The sequence below is a fragment of the Crocuta crocuta genome, unplaced genomic scaffold, assembly GCF_008692635.1.
Source record: "Crocuta crocuta isolate KB4526 unplaced genomic scaffold, BGI_CrCroc_1.0 scaffold254, whole genome shotgun sequence".
In the NCBI taxonomy this organism is placed as follows: domain Eukaryota; kingdom Metazoa; phylum Chordata; class Mammalia; order Carnivora; family Hyaenidae; genus Crocuta; species Crocuta crocuta.
In genome coordinates this window covers 746,960-767,446 of record NW_027530004.1, presented here as the reverse complement: position 1 = coordinate 767,446, position 20,487 = coordinate 746,960, and the positions used below count along the sequence as shown (strand labels likewise).

Sequence of the window (20,487 nt, the reverse complement as noted above, 5' to 3'; positions counted from 1 at the left end):
CATGAGTTGCTTCCATATCCTAGCTATTGTAAATAATCCTGCAATAAACACAAAGGTGCACATATTTTTTCGAATAAGTGTTTTTGCTTTCTTCAGGTAAATACCAAGTTGTGGAATTACTGGAACATATGGTACTTCTATTTTAATTTTTTAAAGGAACCTCCATACTGTTTTCCATAGTGACTGCAAGAAATTTACCTTCCCACCAAAAATGCATAAAGGTTCCCTTTTCTCCACATCCTTACTGACCCTTGGTATTTCTTGTTTTTGCTTGTTTGTTTGTTTGTTTGTTTTGATACTAGCCATTCCAACTGGTGTAAATTGATGACTAATCATGGTTTTGATTTGCATTTCCCTTGTGATTAGTGATATTGAGCATCTTTTCATGTATCTATTGCTCATCTGTATTTCTTTCTTTGGCAAAACACCTACTTATGGTCCTCTGCCTAGTTTTAAATCAGATCATTTGGTTTCTTGGTGTTAAGTTGTGTGAATTCTTTATCTATTTTGCAAATTAACTCCTTATCAGCTATATCATTTGCAAATACTTTCTCCCATTTAGTAGGTTGCCTTTCTGCTTTTTTGTCTGCTTTTTGTTTGTTTGTTCTTTTCCTGTGTCGTGCAAAAGTTTTTAGTTTGGTAAAGTTGCAGTTGTTTATGTTTGCTTTTGTTTCCGTCACCTGGGTAGACATATCAAGAAAAATATTGCTAAGGCTGATTTCCAAAACTTTACAACCTATGTTTTCTTTCAGGAGTTTTATGATTTCAGGTCTTACATTTAAGTCTTTAATCCATTTTGCTTTTAATTCATTTTACTTTTGTATGTGGAGTAAGACAGTGGTCCAGTTTCATTCTTTTTCAGGAAGCTGTCCAGCTTTTCCAATATCATTTATTGAAGGGACCGTCTTTTCCCCCATTGTATATATTTGTTACCTTTCTTATAAATTAATTGGCCATATAAGTGTGAGTTTATCTCTTGGATTTCTATTTTATTCTATTGATCTCTGTGCTTATTTTTGTGCCAGTTCCCTACGGATTACTATAGCTTTGTAATATAGTTTGAAATCTTGGATTGTGATATCTTTCTCTTTGCTCTTTCTCAAGATTGCTTTGGCTAGTTGGGGTCATTGTGGTTCCACACAAATTTTAGAATTCTTTGTTCTAGTTCTGTGAAAAATGCTACTGGTATTTTGATAGTGATTACATTGAATTTGTAGATTGCTTTGGGAAGTAGGGACATTTAATATCAATTCTTCCAATTTATGAGCATGGTATATTCTTCCATTTATTTGGGTTGTCTTGAATTTCTTTCATCAATGTCTTATAGTTTTCAAAGTACAGGTTTTTTGCTTCCATGGTTAAACTTATTCTTCATATTTTATTATTTTTGATGTTATTGTAAATGGGATCATTTAATTTTTCTTTCTGCTAATTCATGCATGGTATATTTTTATCTTAACTTTCTATCATTTTGTGTACTAGGTTAAAGATATATCTCTTATAAATCTTATTTATTTCATTTTTATTGTGTCTTACAATTTTTACCTTTTAATTAGAGGATTTAGTACATTTACAAAATTTGCTGTGGTTGCTAATATATTTGTATTTATTTCTACTATCTTAAAATGTACTTTCTGCTTGTACCTATTTTGTTAATGTTTGTTTATTTTTGAGAGAGAGAGAGATCATACAGGTGGGGCAGGGGCAGAGTGAGAAGCGGACAGAAGATCCTAAGCAGGCTCTGCACTGACAGCAGAGAGCCTAGTGTGGGGCTTACAAACCATGAGATCATGACCTGAGCTGAAGTTGGATGTTTAACCGACAGAGCCACCCAGGTGCCCCTCTACTTGTACTCAGTTTTGACTTTATTTTTCACTCTTTTTTACCTTTTACTGGTTAAATTTTTAGTTGTTTTTTTCCCCCTCATTCTATTTATACTCTTTAGGGTTTTTTTTTTTTTTTTAAGTAGGGTCCATGCCCAATATGGGCCTTGAACTCATGACTCTGAGACCAAGAGTCACATGCTTTACTGACTAAGTCAGCCAGGAACCCCATAGCTTTTTTTTGAAAGTTAGAAGCATTATGTACATTCAACAGTTAAGCTAAATTTATTAACATGCATATTCAACAAAGTCTAAAGTTAATATCTGAACATTAGAGAAACCTTAGATCTCTCTCCCTCTCTCTCTTTCTCTCTCTTTGTGCAATCACAGCCCTCTCACCTTAGATATTTTCCCCTGGTCTTAGAATTTTATATAGATTTTGCCCTCAAATTAGACATTAGTATATTTTTTATTAAATTAATGTTTGTTTAGATGTATTTGCATATTTGTCAGCATTCTTCCTTTGCTTCACATTTTTTTCTTGAATCTCAGACCTTTCCACTGGGGTCATTTTCTTTCTGCTGACAGTACATTCTTGAGAATATCTTTTCTCAACTGAGGTTCCCTGAGAGACTTAAGCTGTAATGCCCTAAGGCATTAAAGAATTAACTTTCTGTAGAAAGAATTAACAGTCTGTAAAGAACTAACTTTCCTAATATGCATCTATAATGTTACAATAAGAAACTAATCACTGAAGACATTTTCTATATGGTATTATCTTATGGAACCCCATTTGAGAAAGTCTGTCTCAGAATTCCCTTTAGCACATGGATCTTTCTCTTTTTAAAAATGTTTAATGTTTATTTATTCTTAAGTGAGAGAGAGAGACAGAGCAGGAGAGGGGCAGAGAGAGAGAAAGACACACACAAAATCTAGAGAGGCTCCAAGCTCTGAGCTGTCAGCACAGAGCCTGATGCAGAGCTCAAACTCACAAACCCTGAGATCATGACCTAAGTCGGACGTTTAACTGACTGAGCCACCCAGGCGCCCTAATGGATATTTTGATGATGAAACCTTTTGGCACTTGTTTTGTCTAAAAGGTCTAAATTGTGTTTTGTTTTTCTTAAAGCACAGTTTTGTTGGGTAAAGAGTTCTATGCTGTGAGCACTTTTCTGTAAGCACACTGAAAACATTACGTCTTCTGGACAGTATTGTTGCATTCATATTTGGAAAAGTCTGATGTAGGTATGAGCCTTAGGTATAATAACAGAACAGGTGTAAATAACAGAACAGAGACCTGTATTCAAACACTTCTTTGAACCTTGGTTTCTCCATCTAAAAAGTGGAAAAGCTACATGGTTGCTAAGATTAGAAATAATGTATATACTACATCTGAAATGTAACACGTACTTATGATCTTCATGATTGTTATTTCTGTTTTACTCCCTTAGTCTACAGTATATCCATAAATTTTAGGGGTTTGAGTTGACAGCCCCGAGAATAAAGTTTTATGTAGAAATTATGTGGGTGCATGATAGAATTATCCATCAGTGAGCCAACCATTCAGATTAGTGAGAAAGATCATCTGATTCCTTGTCCTCATCCCATATATGCAGGCTCCTTTCTTCCTTTTGACACGAGATTATTTGCTGAATTTTTGAAGCCCCTAGGCATCATATCTAACTAGGTGATCAGATTTTATTATAGTGCAATGGTTTGAATTTAGATCACGTGCTATAAGTTGATTATAAAAAATGTGATTAGTTTCCAATGGTATCATTTGAGGAAATTCATTGAACTAATATTTTTTCACTATATTGAAGGTTTGACTATATACATATAGCTGAGGAATAATAAGACACAGAGTACTGTATGCCAGGCTTTGCTGTCCTAGCGGTCAGAACCAAGCAACCAAATTACTGTACCTTCTCTGGTTGGATGTGATCCAGCAGATCATCTTGGAGACACACAGGGTGTAGGGAAATGCCTGAAGACATTGTTCCTGGTGCCTTGTATTTCTCCATCCTGCACACGTGCGCGCGTGTGTGCGCGCACGCACACAGACACACACACACACACACATACACACACACACCAGGAATTTGCCCATCAGCATATATAGTACTTTCTCTGACAGAGAGAACTGTAATCCTTACTCTCTCTTAAGCCAGAGAGAGAGTACTCACACCTGAGTAGGAACAAGCAGAAATAAAATTTGGTACTATTTTATTCATATATGCCTAAAGGCACATTTGATTACAGAATAAGAATACGCTAAGGATTGGGCATCTAACTGGGTAAATCAGTTATTAAAGATTCTGAAGATTTGTTAAAGCCTAAAAATAGGCATGCCGTGGATATACTATAAAATCATAACAATTTCCCTGTTGATTTTTTTAGGTTCTTTTTACATTTCTGCTATTGTAGGCAACACTGATTTTCACAGCATATATCTTCCTACTAAAAAACTGCTTGTAGGTGAGTTCCAACTATCTATGAAATGTGTGATAACACAGTCTTACAGCTTGGGTTCATCTATAGTTTGGATATATGAGCCACTCTTCCTTTTCTCAAACAGGATGATCTAGGAAAAAAAGAAACATTGACAGTAAGAAAGGGTAAGCCTATTCAGTACAGGATGAGAAAAACATTGAATTGCATTCTGCGGATGAAAGCAGATTTGAATGCTTATAAAATATAAAACAGGGGTGGGGGCGACTCACCTCATTGTCTTTTGGATGAAGCCAAGTACCAGGGAGGTAAAGTGTTTCCTGAGGTCCAATAATTGAATATCGCCCAAGGTTACGTCCATTGATGAACACAAATCCATAATTCCAGTTCTGGAAAGGATGGAGTCTTGAGACATAAGAATAGATTCACATTGGCAAGGTATAACCTAAGGCACTTTTGGGAGTGAGATCAAGCCTCAATGCTTTATGTACTGAAAGTGGAAGTGAGCTTAGAATGTTCTACCAAGCTATAGCTAGTTTAGGGATGACAGAGAAAAGCACGAACCAACCCTTTAATGTGACTGTTTTCCTGCCCCATGGTATATAATGCTGCTGTTTTTAAAAAAGCAGTTGTTCTGTTTCAGAGATAAGTACTAGGTCATAAAGATGAACACTAATGCTAAGAACAGTTATAAAAACTACACATTTTTAAAAATATGCTTGCAGTACAGTGATGAATGACAGAACCAACATCTAGGAAAAGAAAACTGAGAGACAAGAAGATATTGAGACAATTTTCCACTAGAAACATCTGCTTATTCAGGAAGAGGTGGCTGAAAGCTGAACAGAACCTTTCATATCCTCACAAGTTTAGGGGAACAAAGGTGGATAACATGGAACCTTACTAAGTAATTTACACTCTGGGTTGTGACCCTGAGGAGGTATATCGAAGGAGAAGAGTGAACCAGAAATAGTCCAGCCACTGGATGGAAGCCTTGATTCAAATCATTTCAGTCCTCATAATTGCAGTATGGTGATTACTGGTGTACCTAATCAATCCAGAGGTGGATGTAAACCCTCTGACATCATTATATTGTACATGTGAAACTAATATAACACTGGATATTAATTATACTTGAATAAAAAAACTTTAAAATGCAAACTTTAAAACTTTAAAAAGCAAAACAATAGAACTAGGTGATAGGGGAAATTATTGGTATTTAGAAGTTGGACAATTAAAATAATATATGTTAGAAAAATATTTTAAATGCTTAACATATTTTTTAATTTTATTTTTAATGTTAACTTTATTATGTGAGTGGGAGAGGGACAGAGAGAGAGGGGAACAGAGGATCCAAAGTGAGCTCTGTGTTGACAGCAGACATCCTGGCACGGGGCTTGAACCCATGAACTGCGAGATAGTGACCTGAGCCAAAGTCGGATGTTCAACTGACTGAGCCATCTAGGTGTCCCAATATATTTTTATTTTAAAATAGTTTCAGGGGGTGTCTGGGTGGCTCAGTCGTTTGAGCATCACACTTCAGCTAAGGTCATGATCTTGCTGTCTATGAGTTCGAGCCCTGCGTTGGGCACTGTGCTGACAGCTCAGAGCTTGGAGCCTGCTTTGGATTCTGTGTGTGTGTCTCTCTCTCTCTACCCCTCCCCTGCTCGCACTCTGTCTCTCTCAAAAATAAATAAATGTTTAAAAAAATAAAATAGTTTCAGATCTATAAAAAATTTGCAAAGATAGTACAGGATTTCACAAAAGAACACAATAATAATAATAAAGATAATGGCAGCAATGAAACAGAAAAGAACTATATAATACAGTAAAAGTCACAACCAACCATTGATTATTTGAAAGATTAATAAATTGGTAATGTTCTGGTGAACCTTAAAAAGGAGAAATTAAACACAATACATCGAATGTATTGAATTGGAAATGGAATGGAATGGTGATGAAATGGAATCTGAAATGGAAAAATTCCCAGTAAAACAAATTTTATGAAAACTAACTTTTATTTTATTTTATTTTTAATGTTTATTTATTTTTGAGACAGAGCATAAGTGGGGGAGGGGTGGAGAGAGAGGGAGATACAGGCTCCTCCAGGCTCTGAGCTGTCAGCACAGAACCTGATGCGGGGCTCAAACCCATAAACCGCGAGATCATGACCTGAGCCAAAGTCAGACGCTTAACCAACTGAGCCACCCAGGCACCCTGAAAACAAACTTTTAAAGAACCAAAATCTGAATAGTACTTTAATCTTGAAAGATTTTAATTCACACTTACAAACCTTCCCAGGAAAAAAAATGTTGACCCTACATGGTTCAACTAATGAAATCTACCAAACATGTAAGAAATAATAACAGGCTTATACAAACTCTACTTCCCAAATCATTTATAGGGGATCTTAAAACTTGGTACCAAAGTAGGACAAAGATATTTCAGTCATAAATATAAACACAAAAGTAGTCTTGATATTTATAGTAGTCAAACACTAGAAATAATATAAATAATATATATAATTAAATAATATAAATAATATAATAGAAATCAGTAGAATGATTAAATACAGTATGGTAGTTTATAAAATGGAATCCCATACAACAATGAATAAATCATCATAACATCATTTAATGGTTGAATCTCAGCAACAAAAGAAGCCACACACACACACACAAAGCAATTAAATTTACATGAAGTCAAAAGAAGAACCACTGAACTGGAATGTAAGAAGTCAAGATAATAGAGAGGAGAGACAGTGACTTGGAAGGGGTGCTGACAATATTTTATTTTTTTTATCTCAAACAAATTACATGGTGTTCACTTTGTGATAATTTATTGAACTGTGCATTTATTATGTGCATAATATTTCATACATTTATGTCACTATGTGTGTTTATATATAAAAAGCTATACTCTTTAGGGAATTTAGGGAATGATCCCATTAGTGTAATAAGTAATTGGGTATACGTTTTGGCAAAGTTATATATAAAATGCCACAAACTGTTGGTGTCACCAGCCTGATCCCCTGAACTCAGGAAATTAATTGTAGAAGTTTCTGCCTGTAGATATTACCTTTTAGGAACTAAATTCCTAGAAGCTTCTCCTAGCTGGCAATCTTACTTTTTGGAATGAAACTAAGGGACTGCTGGAATAGAAGAAGAAACATTTGAGGACCATGCCTGTGCAAACAAACCAAAAAGTGTCAGAAGTGACCTCAGCCTCATGATAATGCTAAAATCCCCTTATGAATATTCATCCCAAGCCCTAATAAAAGGAGTCTGCTTTCCCATCTTTATGTGGATAGGGCTTTGGAAATTATTCCCCGTGATCTCCTTGTAGGCAACTCCACCTGGTATAGTCTCTGTCTATAACTCACCAAGGAGTGGCCCATTTTGGTCCAGTGACATGGGTAATGCTTAGTTTTGAGAAGTAGAAAGGAATTAGAATAGGGATAGGTTAGGAGAAGAAATTCCATCATTTGCATTCTATATCTTCTCATTATTTCAAATTTTCCATTGTGCTCTGATTTATTATTGTTTTAAATAATGATAAATTAGGAAGATTGAGAAATGTCGGAAGGCTTGTTACAAATGAGAAAGAGAAAAACAAAGAGAACAGGGAGGTATTCCTGCCAGGAACACTATGGCTTTGCTTCAAAACTCTTTTGAAAAGAATAGGTGGTTGGGGTAACAGAAGAGATGAGGACAACTCACTTACAAGCAGTCTCAGGAAGGTGTCCTTGGGTGAAGAGCCAGCCTTCAAGGTACCAAGGTAAAAGGCAGGGCCCGAATAGCTCTTTGGGACAGGCCTCCAGCTGGCAGAGCGGAGCCTAGGGAAAGAGCAGAAACTTGGAAAAGACTCCCTTCCCCTTTCTAGTGCCAACATTTCCCCATTCAGGGCCCAGAATTCTGATATCAGGAGACATATTAGAAGCATTAAATCAGGAGTCAAGAGACCAGTTCTGGAGGTCTAGTCCTGACCCCAAAGCACTCTATAATCAGGGGTAAATCACTTCACTTTTCTGAATCTTGGCTCATCATCTGCAAAGTGAAGAGCTTGACATCTGTAAGCCCCCTGATCCATCCAAGTGCATTTTGGGCATAAGTAGGAACATACCTTTCAAAGAAGCTCATTGTCATTTCCAGAGAGTAGATAATGAAACCATTCAAGGGAATGTTATCAATGGTGACAGGTCCAGTTAAGCCTGCAGGTGGGGGTAGGAAAGAATATGGATGGGGACTAGACATTCTTCAGTGTCTGGGGAAAGAAATGCAGTCTGTATATGCCTGTGATAATGGCTCAGCCAGGAGGGCAAACACTTGTCTGACCTGCTATAACTAAAAGTTTCTTGTATGTTTCTATATTACTAATAAAGCTTCTCACTTAGTATCAGAACTTTATCTGAAATTTCCAGTGAGAGACTGGGCCCTGCTCCACAATAGGCCAAGACCCAATCTAACTGCTTTGCTTTCCTACCAGAAGGCTACCAGGGAGAGTGAAGGAAGTTGAGACTTTGGTTCCGGGACCTAGGTATCCCATTGCTCAAGGGTCTTATTTCTTTTCCTCCCAAGTACAATACTGCTCCAGTCTTAGGATCCAATTAATCACGAAGAGAGATTACAGCCTGTTTCCCACCTTTCCGCTGGTCTTGAATTTTCCATGAAAAATTGACTCGTCCTTGATTCTCCACCAGGATCCTTAGAAGTTGACATTCCTAAGAGAAAGGAGAGGGAGAAGGTGAGGAGGAGGAGAGAAAAGGAGGAGAAGGAGAAGAAGGAGGAGGAGGAAAAGGAGGAGGGAGAGAAGGAGGAAGAGAAGTAGCTGGTATTCCTGCTTGGGATACAGTTCACAGAGACTACATGGACACGTAGAGTTTTTACTCGAGAACCCATTCTTTTCCCTGAGTCCCAGATGGAAAGACAAGCAAATGGGAGAAAAAGGGACTCCAGAGCCCAACAGTCCTCCTCTCTCATGAGGACCCTTTGTGTTCCTGTTCCAAATTCAATCTTCCCTTTTCTCTCCTGACTTGCCTTAGGAAAGACAGAGTGACTCAACTGTGTATCTTTGATCAGACACCCAACCAGGGGCTGATGATTGACTCGGGGCCTAATGGGGAAGTTCCATTCACACTGAAGCATGTATACTGCAGCTCTGCTACACTTGGGCCTCGGAGATGCATTTATGCTTATAGCCCTAAGAACTTGCTGCTGGAACTCCAAATGAGGAATAATACCAAAGGGCAGTGGCATAGAAAGGAAGTAGTCTATCTTAGGACCAGGTTATGATTACAGTTGAGTCAGAGACCTAAAGAAGCACCCAGACTCTTGAATCACATACCTTGATTTCAGGAATGTTCAACTTCTTAATATCATCACCCAGAAGTCCTATATTTTTCTCATTCAAAAACACCTGCAAAAGAAGAACCAGCATGAGACTGACAGGTGTATATGAAGAAAGGAAAAGGGAGGCTCTGATTTAGGGAACAGGTCATTATGAAGGTAGGGACTAGCCTTGGTGATCACAGATGGCTAGAAGCTGACCAGGAGGCCTTCATAAACATAAGTTGTGATAAAGCAGAAAGCAAATCTCTTTGGTTTGACTTTATATTCCCTATGTCCCACACATAGTAAGTGCTTGAAAATACTATCTAACAGTAAAGTTGACCAGTGACAATTCTTCCCTGTAAGTCAGGCTAAAAGTTCTGCTTACCTCCATAGACAGACTGCAGACCCCTACCTGTGCTGTATCTTGAACATTAGCATGGAGAGAACCTCCAGAGCAGATGGAAGTCTCATAAAGCACGAATCCATAGGACTGGCCATTCCCATTGTTTATAGGGAGGCTCTCCATGTTGACCGGTGCATGAGATATAACAGGCTGTGAGAGAGACATGGCAGAAATCGAAACCAGGGTGATGAGAAGTTGGGATCCTTCTCCCATAGGCTCTTGTCATTTTTTGTTGTATCTCCTAATGGTCCCCAACAGTTATTTGGATGGAAAATACTAAAACCAATGTGATGTGATGATGCTCTTTTGCATCATCTCCACATCTCCACTGACCAGGAAACTCTGGGAATGGTGAGAACATGGTAGAGGGAATAATTGCTGCAATCATGAAATTAGTGGAGTGAATAAGTTGTATTTTACCATAAACAAAGTCAAGTAAAGAATTATGCACTAAAGCAAACATTTAGTTAGCATCTATCTACAATGTGCCGATCATGACTTTTTATCTAAAACAGTGATAGCCAAGGTGAAACTAATATGAACTCAAGAGTTAAAAATTTTCAAATAATGTTCACCTTTTCTTGAAAATAGTCCAGGTTGTCTAATTTTAAAGGGAGTGTATGAACCCATAAAAGTTCAGTGATTTGGCCTATTTGATGGTAGAGTCAAACTCAGTTTCATGGGTTCCTGGCTCTGTCTTTCCCATAGGGATCATGTAGTCCCACACAAGAGCATCTACCAGATGGGTTCATCTGAACTGGCAAACAAGATCCTCTAATATCCTGCTTCTCCCCCACCCCCATTCATTCTTCAGGTTGAAACCCCTTCACAGTCTACCCAGAAAGGTTGTGGTTTGGGGCGCCTGGGTGGCTTAGTCGGTTAAGCGTCTGACTGCTGCTTAGGTCATGATCTCGTGGTTCGTGGGTTCAAGCCCCACTTCGGGCTCTGTGCTGACTGCCAGCTCAGAGCCTGGAGCCTGTTTCAGTCTGTGACTCCCTCTCTCTCTGACCCTCCCCTGCTCACGCTGTCTCTCTCTCTCTCTCCTAGAAATAAATAAAAATTAAAAAAAAAAAAAAAAGAAAGGTTGTGGTTCTTGCTCCATAATTCTAAATATGGGCAAAATCCAAAGGATTTATCTTCACCCTTCCCAATAAAAAGTTCTTAAAGGATTTTCTACTCTGGCCTAAGGCCTTGTCCCCATGTCCCCAACGGCCAACTCCCCATTCCAGTGCCAGGCAGTACTCACCTTATTTAAGTACTGTAGAACATCCCACAGTGGCAAGTAAAGGGATGGTTTCACAGCAGGATACTCAGCCTTGGGAGAGAGCTTGGGTAAAGGGGGCAGATGCATTGCTGAAATGAAAGTGAGCCATGGGACAAGCAGTGCCTGAAATAACTATTGCCTTCTCCAAACCTCCTCAGCCCTATCCATGAACTCTTATATCCCAGAGCCAACAAGAGAAATGGGTCCTATCCTAGCATATGTGATACTTCTCCAAGAGTGATGAGAAACTGGAAATAATTACGTTGGAACTATTTGCTACGTAAAGTTGCTGATAGATACAGACCTCTACAGGGTAATGTTGGTCATATAGACTAAGGGCTCTCAGGGAACAAGACCTCTGCTTTATGCCTTCTGGCAATGCCACTGCTCACTTACTTTCTAGAACATAGGTGATTAACTTTGTTTAAACAAGTAAAATGAAGTAAGATAGCTTTTGCTATTGTATGTGGGGGTACTATGTCATCGTACTAAGAACTCTACAAATAGTAACTTAATTTTCACAGTCACTATAGGGGACAAATATCATTATCTTCATGTTTCAATGAGGAAACTGAGGCTTATCAGCTTAAAACACTCATGCAAAGTCACTTATCTTTTAAATGGGAAAACCTGGATTTGAACTTAAGTTTGCCCTAGCTTTTAAGACCCAAACTTCTGCCCATGGGCAGAAGTTTCCTTACATTTACACTTCATCAGGAGGACCTCCCTCAAATTAAAAATGTTGCTGAGTACCTACAAGAGATCCAAAGAGTTTTCGAAGCTTAAAATATTTTTCTGTGTAATCCCCAGCCTCTGTCAGCACAGCATCATAGTCTGCAAGACACCAGGAGATTGTCTTTGGCAGGCAATCCTTCACAATAGACCCTGTTTCAGCACTTCTGTTGTGAGATAGGCCAGGGCTACCAGAGGGAGACAGAAGATACATCTTCCCCACCCCCTGAATCAGTCCATTCCAGGCTGGGGCAGGGTGGAAAGGGGCAGGTAATGCCACTTTGGGAACATTCCACACAACCCTTCCTGAAGATCTGACGCTGTCAAGACACTGGACTCCTCCTTCTGCTTTACTTTCTAATGCACAGTCTCTTCTTCCCTCAATCTGGATTGCCTTGATGTGCGCCCACACAGCAATCACAACAATCACATATGTATTCTATGAGTTTTAGAATGTCCAAGTCAAGGGACCAGTATATGATGAGTGAAGCAAGGCTCTCAGTCTGAGGTACCCCATCTACTGCAATGACAGCCTGTTGGGGGCATTATGAACATCACGGAAGAAAGGAAAATAGATAGGAAAATCCTGACTGCTCAGCATAGATTATACGTCAAGAATTCACTGGGGGCGCCTGGGTGGCTTAGTCGGTTAAGCGTCCGACTTTCGCTTAGGTCATGATCTCACGGTTCGTGGGTTCGAGCCCCGCGTCGGGCTCTGTGCTGACTGCCAGCTCAGAGCCTGGAGCCTGTTTCAGTCTGTGACTCCCTCTCTCTCTGACCCTCCCCTGCTCACGCTGTCTCTCTCTCTCTCTCCTAGAAATAAATAAAACATTAAAAAAAAAAAGAATTCACTGATGCTCAGAGCATGCTTTTGGAACCTACTTTGTAGAGCTCCAGTACCATTATGCCAAAAGGTGACCATACCAGTGAGCACTTGCCATAACTAGTGACAACACCTTTGTGTTTCCCAAAATATGTGGCCCCATTCATGAAACCGAAGTTGGTTCCACCATGGAACATATATACATTGAAGGATATTTCAGATGTGATAAATTTAGACACAGTATCCTCAACATCTGTAGAGGAAGAAGACAAGAACACAGGGAAAATTAAAGATTAAGTCAGAAGTCTCTGATAAAATCTTACCATTCTCAACCCCCACACACAATCAACTTAATTGTTTTATCCTCCAACCTCTTCTACGATTCTAACCAGAAAAACGTGGAATTGGCCACAACTATTCCAGAAAACCAAGTCTTATCAATACCAAGAGACATTTTAAAAATTATTTTTCTCAGAGTATGGACATAATTTGGTTCCATGTTATATCTATTTAATAATGGCCTAAGAACCTTTATGTCACTTAAGTATCTAGTGTTCATTAAATTTTTTGAAATTGTACAAATAAGTTAGTATAACCTCATTATTCAATTCCAGAGTTAATGTCTCTTGAAACACTCATTTAAAACCACTGCAATAGTCCACAAGTGGCCATTCCCAAAATGTAGCCACAGAAACTCTTATTTTGTCACCATAACTTAACAGGTATGATCATCTTTCTACTGGCCATGATGGGGGAACAAGTGGAACTCAATCCTGGCTGTGCTCTTTACTTATTTGCATGAATTAGACAGCCTACTCATCTCTCAGAGCCTCTGCTTCTTTATCTTTTAAATGAAAGTTCTAATTCCTACTACCTCATAGTATTGATGAGAGAATATACATAAGAAACATGGCATAGTGCCTGACATAAAAGTGATCAGAAAATGTGTTTGTTGGTGGGGGGTGGGAGAGATGTTTGTTTGATTTGTTTCAGGAGAGGCAAGATGGCAGAGGAGCAGGGAGCTCCTACAATTCACCCACCCCCATCTCAAATGGAGAAGCCTGAAGCCATAGGAACCCTTACAGAATTGCAGGAGTTTGGGAGGAAAAGGAGACAGTCCACTGAGAAAACAACCTTATAGGTGCCTGAATACGAACTGGGGAAGATAAAAATGGGCTGGGACCAGAGACACAGAGGGAGGGGAGGGAGCCCCCCTCGTGGAGAGCTGCGGTGAGTGGAGTGGAAAAGAAAGAGCGGCTGAAACTGCTCAAGAAACTGTCTCTGTCCCTGGAGAAGAGAAAAACCTCGGCTCAGGACACAGAGTGATCCAATTTACAGCTGTGGAGCTGACTTCGAGCTGGACACCCCGGTCCCAGGCGGCACCAGGAGAAAGTGCTCCTCTGCTCTCCAGCTCCATCCGGAGAAGCAGCAAGGCCTGAAACCGCTCTGCTGCTCTTCCGGCTTGGCTCAGCTTGGCTAGATCCTCAGTGGGGAAGCGGCTTGAAACTGCTCGATTTGATTTGTTTTAGCCCAAGTGGGCTTTCCTCAGTTACCTGGTATTTTGTATTTGTTTGCTTTACTTCTGGTACGAGTGAGCTTGTTTTCATATCGACAGCAAAATATCTTAGTAGCAAAATACTTTTATTAAGTCAACAACATCTGCCAGGCACTTTTCTGAGTGGTTTATCTCATTTAATCCTCACAACAACCCTATGCGGTAGGTTACTTGATAATTCCTGTTTCAGGTGAGGACATTGAGATTTAGCAGACAAGGAAAGCTGCCTTGGGCCATGCAGCTAGTTGTGCAGACTAGCAGAGTTGAGATGGAAAATCCTGATCTCTTTGGTTCCAAGATCCATTCTTTCAACTATCATTGTATGTTGTCTTCTGATAATGACTACCATGTCGTTGACAACACCATAGCAATGGCCTGTGAACTTACCAGAGATTATTAAGTCTTTTAGCAAATGCATCCCCTTCTTCAGAGATGTTATCTTTCCAAGACCCTTTCTATGACCACCTTGCCTTACCTCTGCAGGCCTGTCCCTATCTTTTCTATCACTGTACCTGTTTGTTTGCTTCAAAGCACTTGTCAGATGTGGAACTTTTGATCATTTCTTAATTATCTGTCAACTCTACTAAACTCTTAATTATCTCTCAACTGTACCCAGAGGGTAGGAACCAGGTCATTTTTATTCATCAATGCACCCTCAAGCCTACCCAAGTCCCTGCACCTAATAGGTATTGAATGAATACTTGTGGTTGAATGAGCTAATTAATTAGCAAAGAAATATGTGAATGATTCATGACTCAGGGCCACCTCTACTTGGGGTCAAACACTGCAAAACACTTACCTTCAGCATCTTTAACCATATGTTCACTTCCCCATGTGTCAAACCAGCCAACCCAGAATTCCATGACCATAATGGGCTTATTCCTCTAGAAACAAACAAAATCAAATAACAAGTCTGAGACTATATAAAAAGAAAATCAGAAAAATTGAATAAAGATAAAATCTAATATTTAAATTAAAAGTTAAAAATGAGTTGGAGGTAAAGTTGAGGCAATTTCCTAGAAATAGTACAAGTCAATAGGATATAAAACATGAGACAACCTAAATATCTTATAAGATCAGTTTAGGATGCCCAACACCGTACTAATAATCGTTATGAAAAGAGGACAAAGAATACAGAGGAAAGGAAATTACAAATAACCAACATAAGAAAACTTCCTAACTGAAAGATATGTATCTCTAGGTTGAAAATACCCCTCAAGTGGTCAACACAATAAATAATAAAATTATTTCAAAGGGTTCTTTTGGTTCTCTGAGTATCCCATTTTCTTAATATCTTACTCTTGTCTCATGTATAAATAATCTTATCCATATATTTATGCATATTAATAAGTATTTTATATTATATTCCGTTTATTGAATTAACTCCTATTCCTGGCTTCCATTTTCTTCTTTTTTGGTAATTTAATCATTTTTTCATTGGAAACTTTTATTGCATAAATACCATTTGTATTACAGAGGGAAGACTGACTTCTGGTATTCAAGTGGTACTGTGCTATTGGTGCATTTGATATTCTCCTCTTGGATATCCTCAAAACCAAAACGAAGAATGAGAAATAGAAACACAAACAACATCTTCCATGAATTTAACAGACATCTGAAAAGTCACAATATAAATGAAAAAGAAAAAGTGTCAAAGTACTGAAGTTCTATCAGGTATTAAACAAATGTAGAAAGGACGCTTTTTGTTGATGATTTTAGGAAAGGGACCAGCATAAATTTCTTCCAAATAAAAAGTAAAATATCCAAAATGTCTTATTTGGAATTACAAATAGGGCACATGAGCTGACAAAAGGAGTAAATTTTGCATAATAAAATGTATCAGAAGCTTGAAAGAAAGCAATTATTACAGAATCACAGATAAAAAATATTAGTAGAAAGAAGTCTGCTTATGAGGCATCTGAGAGCAGTCTTAAAATTTCAGCTGCCTCCCTTGGAGAGCCAAGAATGGGAAAAGGAGGTAGGTAAAGAAAAGAATTCATCCCTGAATAAAACAATGTGCCATTAAGATTGTTAGCCTGAAATATAGTCATGTACTCTATTTCATAGGAACGTCACTTAAGTTCTTGAACCAATAAAAACTGATCTTAATTAAAGAGTAATAATGAAAAAGGAATAAGAACAGAATCTGTTTTTCTAATTACCATAAAAAGTAGGAGGAAAAACCAAGAAAAGAAATTACAAAGGAGAAACATCAAAACACTTGCCATGGGACAGGTCAAAATTGTGGCCCAAAAATATTGTTGTGAAGTTAAGAATCTCAATGAAACAATTATCTCTATAAATTCAGGCATTAAGCAAAACTAAAAGTGCTCAAGGAAGACAGAATAAGAAAACATAAGAAGCTAAAATATTAACCTGGTGCCTTTCTATAGATGCAGAAAAAGCATTTGACAAGATACAGTATCCTTTCTTGATAAAAGCCCTCAAGAAAGCAGGGATAGAAGAAACATAGCTTAGCATCATAAAAGCCATATACGAGAGGCCCACAGCTAGTATCATACTCAATGGGGGAAACTGAGAGCTTTCCCCCTAAGGTCAGAAACACAACAGGGATGTCCACTCTCATCGCTGTTGTTCAACATCGTATTGGAAGTTCTAGCCTCAGCAACCAAACAACAACAAAAAAAGGCATCCAAATCAGCAAGGAAGAAGTAAAACTTTCACTCTTTGCAGATGACATGATATTCTACATGGAAAACCCGAAAAAATTCACCAAAAAAACTGCTAGAACTGGTACATTAATTCAGTAAAGTTGCAGGATATAAAACCAACGTACAGAAATTGGTTGCATTTCTATACAGCAATAATGAAGAGGCAGAAAGAGATATCAAGGAATTAATCCCGTTTACAATCGCACCAAAAGCGATAAGATACCTAGGATAAACCTAACCAAAGAGATGAAAGATTTGTATGCTGAAAACTATAGGAAGTCTATGAAAGAAATTGAAGAAAACACAAAGAAATGGGCAAACATTCCATGTTCATGGATTATAAGAACAAATAATATTAAGATGTTGATACTACCAAAGCAATCTACTCATTCAATGCAACTCCTTATCAAAATAACACCAGCATTCCTCACAAAGCTAGAACAATCCTAAAATGTGTATAGAACCGTAAGACCCTGAATAGTCAATGTAATGTTGAAAAAAAAAAAAAAGCCAGGGACACCTGGGTAACTCAGTTGGTTAAGTAGACAACTCTTGATTTAGGCTCAGATCATGATCTCATGGTATTCAGTTGGAGCCCCACATCAGGCTCTGCCTTCACAGCATGGAGCCTGCCTTGGATCCTCTATCTCCCTCTCACTGTCACTCTCCTGTCTCTCTCTCTCAAAAATAAATAAATGTTAAAAAATTGTAAAAAGAAAAGAAAAAGAAAACCAAAGCTGGAGGCATCACAATTCCAGAGGTTTTTTTTTTTTTTTTGCTAAAGCAGAAATTTATTAAAATCTATTTTATATAGTGTTTCAGAGACAAAAAAAAAAAAGGGAGAGTCCTCAACATTCAGGCCAACTCTATCCTCAGAAATGCTTCAGGAGAAGACAGGCTCTGGACTGAATTACAGAGCTGTGATCATCAAGACAGTATGGTATTGGCACAAAAACAGACACAAAGATCAATGGAATAGAATAGAGAACCCAGAAATGGACCCAAAAATATATGGTCAACTAATCTTTTTTTTTTTTTTTAAATTTTTTTTAATGTTTTTATTTATTTATAGAAGAGAGAGAGAGAGAGACAGCATGAGCAGGGGAGGGTCAGAGAGAGAGGGAGTCACAGACTGAAACAGGCTCCAGGCTCTGAGCTGGCAGTCAGCACAGAGCCCGACGCGGGGCTCGAACCCACGAACCGCGAGATCATGACCTAAGTGAAAGTCGGACGCTTAACCGACTAAGCCACCCAGGCGCCCCTCAACTAATCTTTTACAAAGCAGAAAGGAGTATACAATGGAATAAAGACAGTCTTTTCAGCAAATGGTGCTGGGAAAACAGGACAGCAACATGCAGAAGAATGAATCTGGGCCACTTTCTTACACTATACACAAAATAATTCAAAATGTATGAAAGACCTAAATGTGAGACGGGAAAACATAAAAATCTTACAGGATAAGACAAGCAGCAACCTCTTTGACCTTGGCCACAGCACCTTCTACACTGTATATTAATTAGTTTCAAATTAAATTTAAATAAATTTAAGAAATAAATAAAGTAAATAAATAAATTTAAATTTAGTACATTTATTTTTAAATAAATAAATATAACTTGGTGGAGTAAAAATACAAAAATATAGATAAAATAGAAAATATTAAGTCTAAGCTGAAAGCATCTAAAAAGAAAATAAAAGTAGTGAAAAGTAAAAAAAAATTAAGTGGAAATGACATAAAGTAGAAAGGATTCTAGAGAAATGGATGAGGGACATGTGGAAGATGGAAGAATTTTGTACTTTATATAACTTGTGTCCCTGGACTGAATAAACCAAATAATAAACTAAGAATCATACTAAAAAAATTTAACAGAAGACCTTCAATCTCCAGTAATGGTGATCTGTGTTATTTGGACTCACCTTCTCACTGAAGACAAAAAAGATGTTGTATAAAACAGATGATCTTTGGGTGCCTGGATGACTCAGTTAAGCGACCCACCAACTCTTGATTTCCACTCAGGTCATGATCTCATTGTTCCTGAGATCAAGCCCCACGTGGGGCTCTGCCCTGACAGTGCAGATCTTGCTTGGGATTCTCTCTCTCTTTCTCCCCCTCTCTTTCAACTCCTTCCTCCCTCTCAAAATAAATAAACTTTAAAAAAATACAAATTATCTTAGATATAGCTGAAAAGAAAATCCGTACACATTAGAATGTGATGATAGAGGGGTCGGGCTGGCGAGCATGGGCGGGTGCTTGCCTACCGGGTGCGCCGAGCCCGCTGGAGTGAGAAAAACCAGGTTTATGTCTCATCACCCAAAACATTAACTCACGGGCAAATCTCCCAGTTTTTAGCTCCTTGCCTTCCCTCTAGAGCCCCAGCCAGCCAGGAGCACGGATGCCCGGTGCCCGCGCGCGGCTCTTCCAAGGGCCCAAGCCCGCCGGGAGGACAATGGCGGCAGGCGCGCTGCTACTCTAGAAGTCCAGCCCGCCAGGAGCAAGCACAAAGGAGCAGTCCGCGCTCAGCCCCTCCGGGACCAGTTGGTGCGAGGGGACCTGCATGCAGATATTTGGCACGCAGGGTCTTTGTATGTCCGGAGCAGAGGTTTTTCCCCAAGCAGGGGTTTTTCTGTTTCGGACTCTCTCTTTTTCCCCTCTCACTCCCCACAGAGGGGGAACGCCTCCGACCCTGGAGTCTCTGATCCCGGCCCGATTTTATCTTCCCCAGTTCGCACTCATGTGAGACGGCTTTCTGAGTGGATTCTGCGTCCTTTTTCTCCCAATCTCTCAGTGACAGGAGGAAACACAGCAGAGAAGAAACATCTTTACCTGCAGGAGAGGGCTACCTCAAGAAACAAGCCAGAGTACACAAGGTGGAGAGTCCCAAATATCATTACGAATAGGAAAATAAAATAACCAAGGTCCCAACAAGAGAGACCAAGAGATACCATTCAAAAAACACTCTCTGAAAGGATAGGTTCTGGACAGTCAGAGTCTTCTTGGATACAGCAGCGCTCATAGGTGCAGAGAGCATAACATGTCCTTAAAACTAACAAGAGTTGGAAAGCTAACTAAAATGACGAAACGAAAGAGCTCTCCTCCAAAGAAACTCCAAGAAGAAATGACAGCTAATGAACTGCTCAAAACAGATATCAGCAGCATAACTGAACAAGATTTTAGAATAATAATGGTAAAATTAATAGCTGGGCTTGAAAAAAGCATAGGGGACATCAAAGAAACTATGGCTACAGACAGAATGGAAAATAAAAATAGGCATGAAGAATTAAAAAATGCGACAAATGAGATACATAATAAATTAGAGGCCTCCAATGCATGGATCGAAGAGGCAGAAAGGAGAATAAGTGATTTAGAAGACACCATTATAGAAAAACAAGAAGCTGACAAAAAAAGAGACAAACTGATCCAGGAACAGGAAAGAAGA

The 20,487-nt window shown here is 38.8% G+C and overlaps 1 protein-coding gene and 1 non-coding gene across 6 annotated transcripts in view; one reads left to right on the top strand and one right to left on the bottom strand.

Moving 5' to 3' along the window:
• Positions 1-4,032: 4,032 nt before the first annotated feature.
• Positions 4,033-20,487, bottom strand: part of LOC144231269 (beta-galactosidase-1-like protein 3) — a 36,043-nt gene continuing 19,588 nt past the window's right edge. For 2 of the 5 annotated variants that reach the window (XM_077763699.1, XM_077763703.1), the window contains 11 exons: positions 15,181-15,265; positions 12,942-13,079; positions 12,025-12,105; positions 11,254-11,360; positions 10,017-10,157; positions 9,618-9,689; positions 8,916-8,994; positions 8,397-8,484; positions 7,998-8,109; positions 4,547-4,663; positions 4,033-4,407 (listed from right to left, as the gene is read on the bottom strand). In XM_077763699.1, coding sequence (XP_077619825.1) covers positions 4,342-4,407; positions 4,547-4,663; positions 7,998-8,109; positions 8,397-8,484; positions 8,916-8,994; positions 9,618-9,689; positions 10,017-10,157; positions 11,254-11,360; positions 12,025-12,105; positions 12,942-13,079; positions 15,181-15,265 — 1,086 coding nt within the window. In that variant the 3' untranslated portion in view covers positions 4,033-4,341. Of the gene's footprint in view, positions 4,408-4,546; positions 4,680-7,997; positions 8,110-8,396; positions 8,485-8,915; positions 8,995-9,617; positions 9,690-10,016; positions 10,158-11,253; positions 11,361-12,024; positions 12,106-12,941; positions 13,080-15,180; positions 15,266-20,487 lie in introns of those variants that run through there. The other 3 variants (XM_077763701.1, XM_077763700.1, XM_077763702.1) reach the window with 3 other exon arrangements.
• TRNAS-GCU (transfer RNA serine (anticodon GCU)) lies at positions 10,868-10,952 on the top strand. Its single transcript has one exon. It is a non-coding gene; the product is annotated as a tRNA-Ser (tRNA).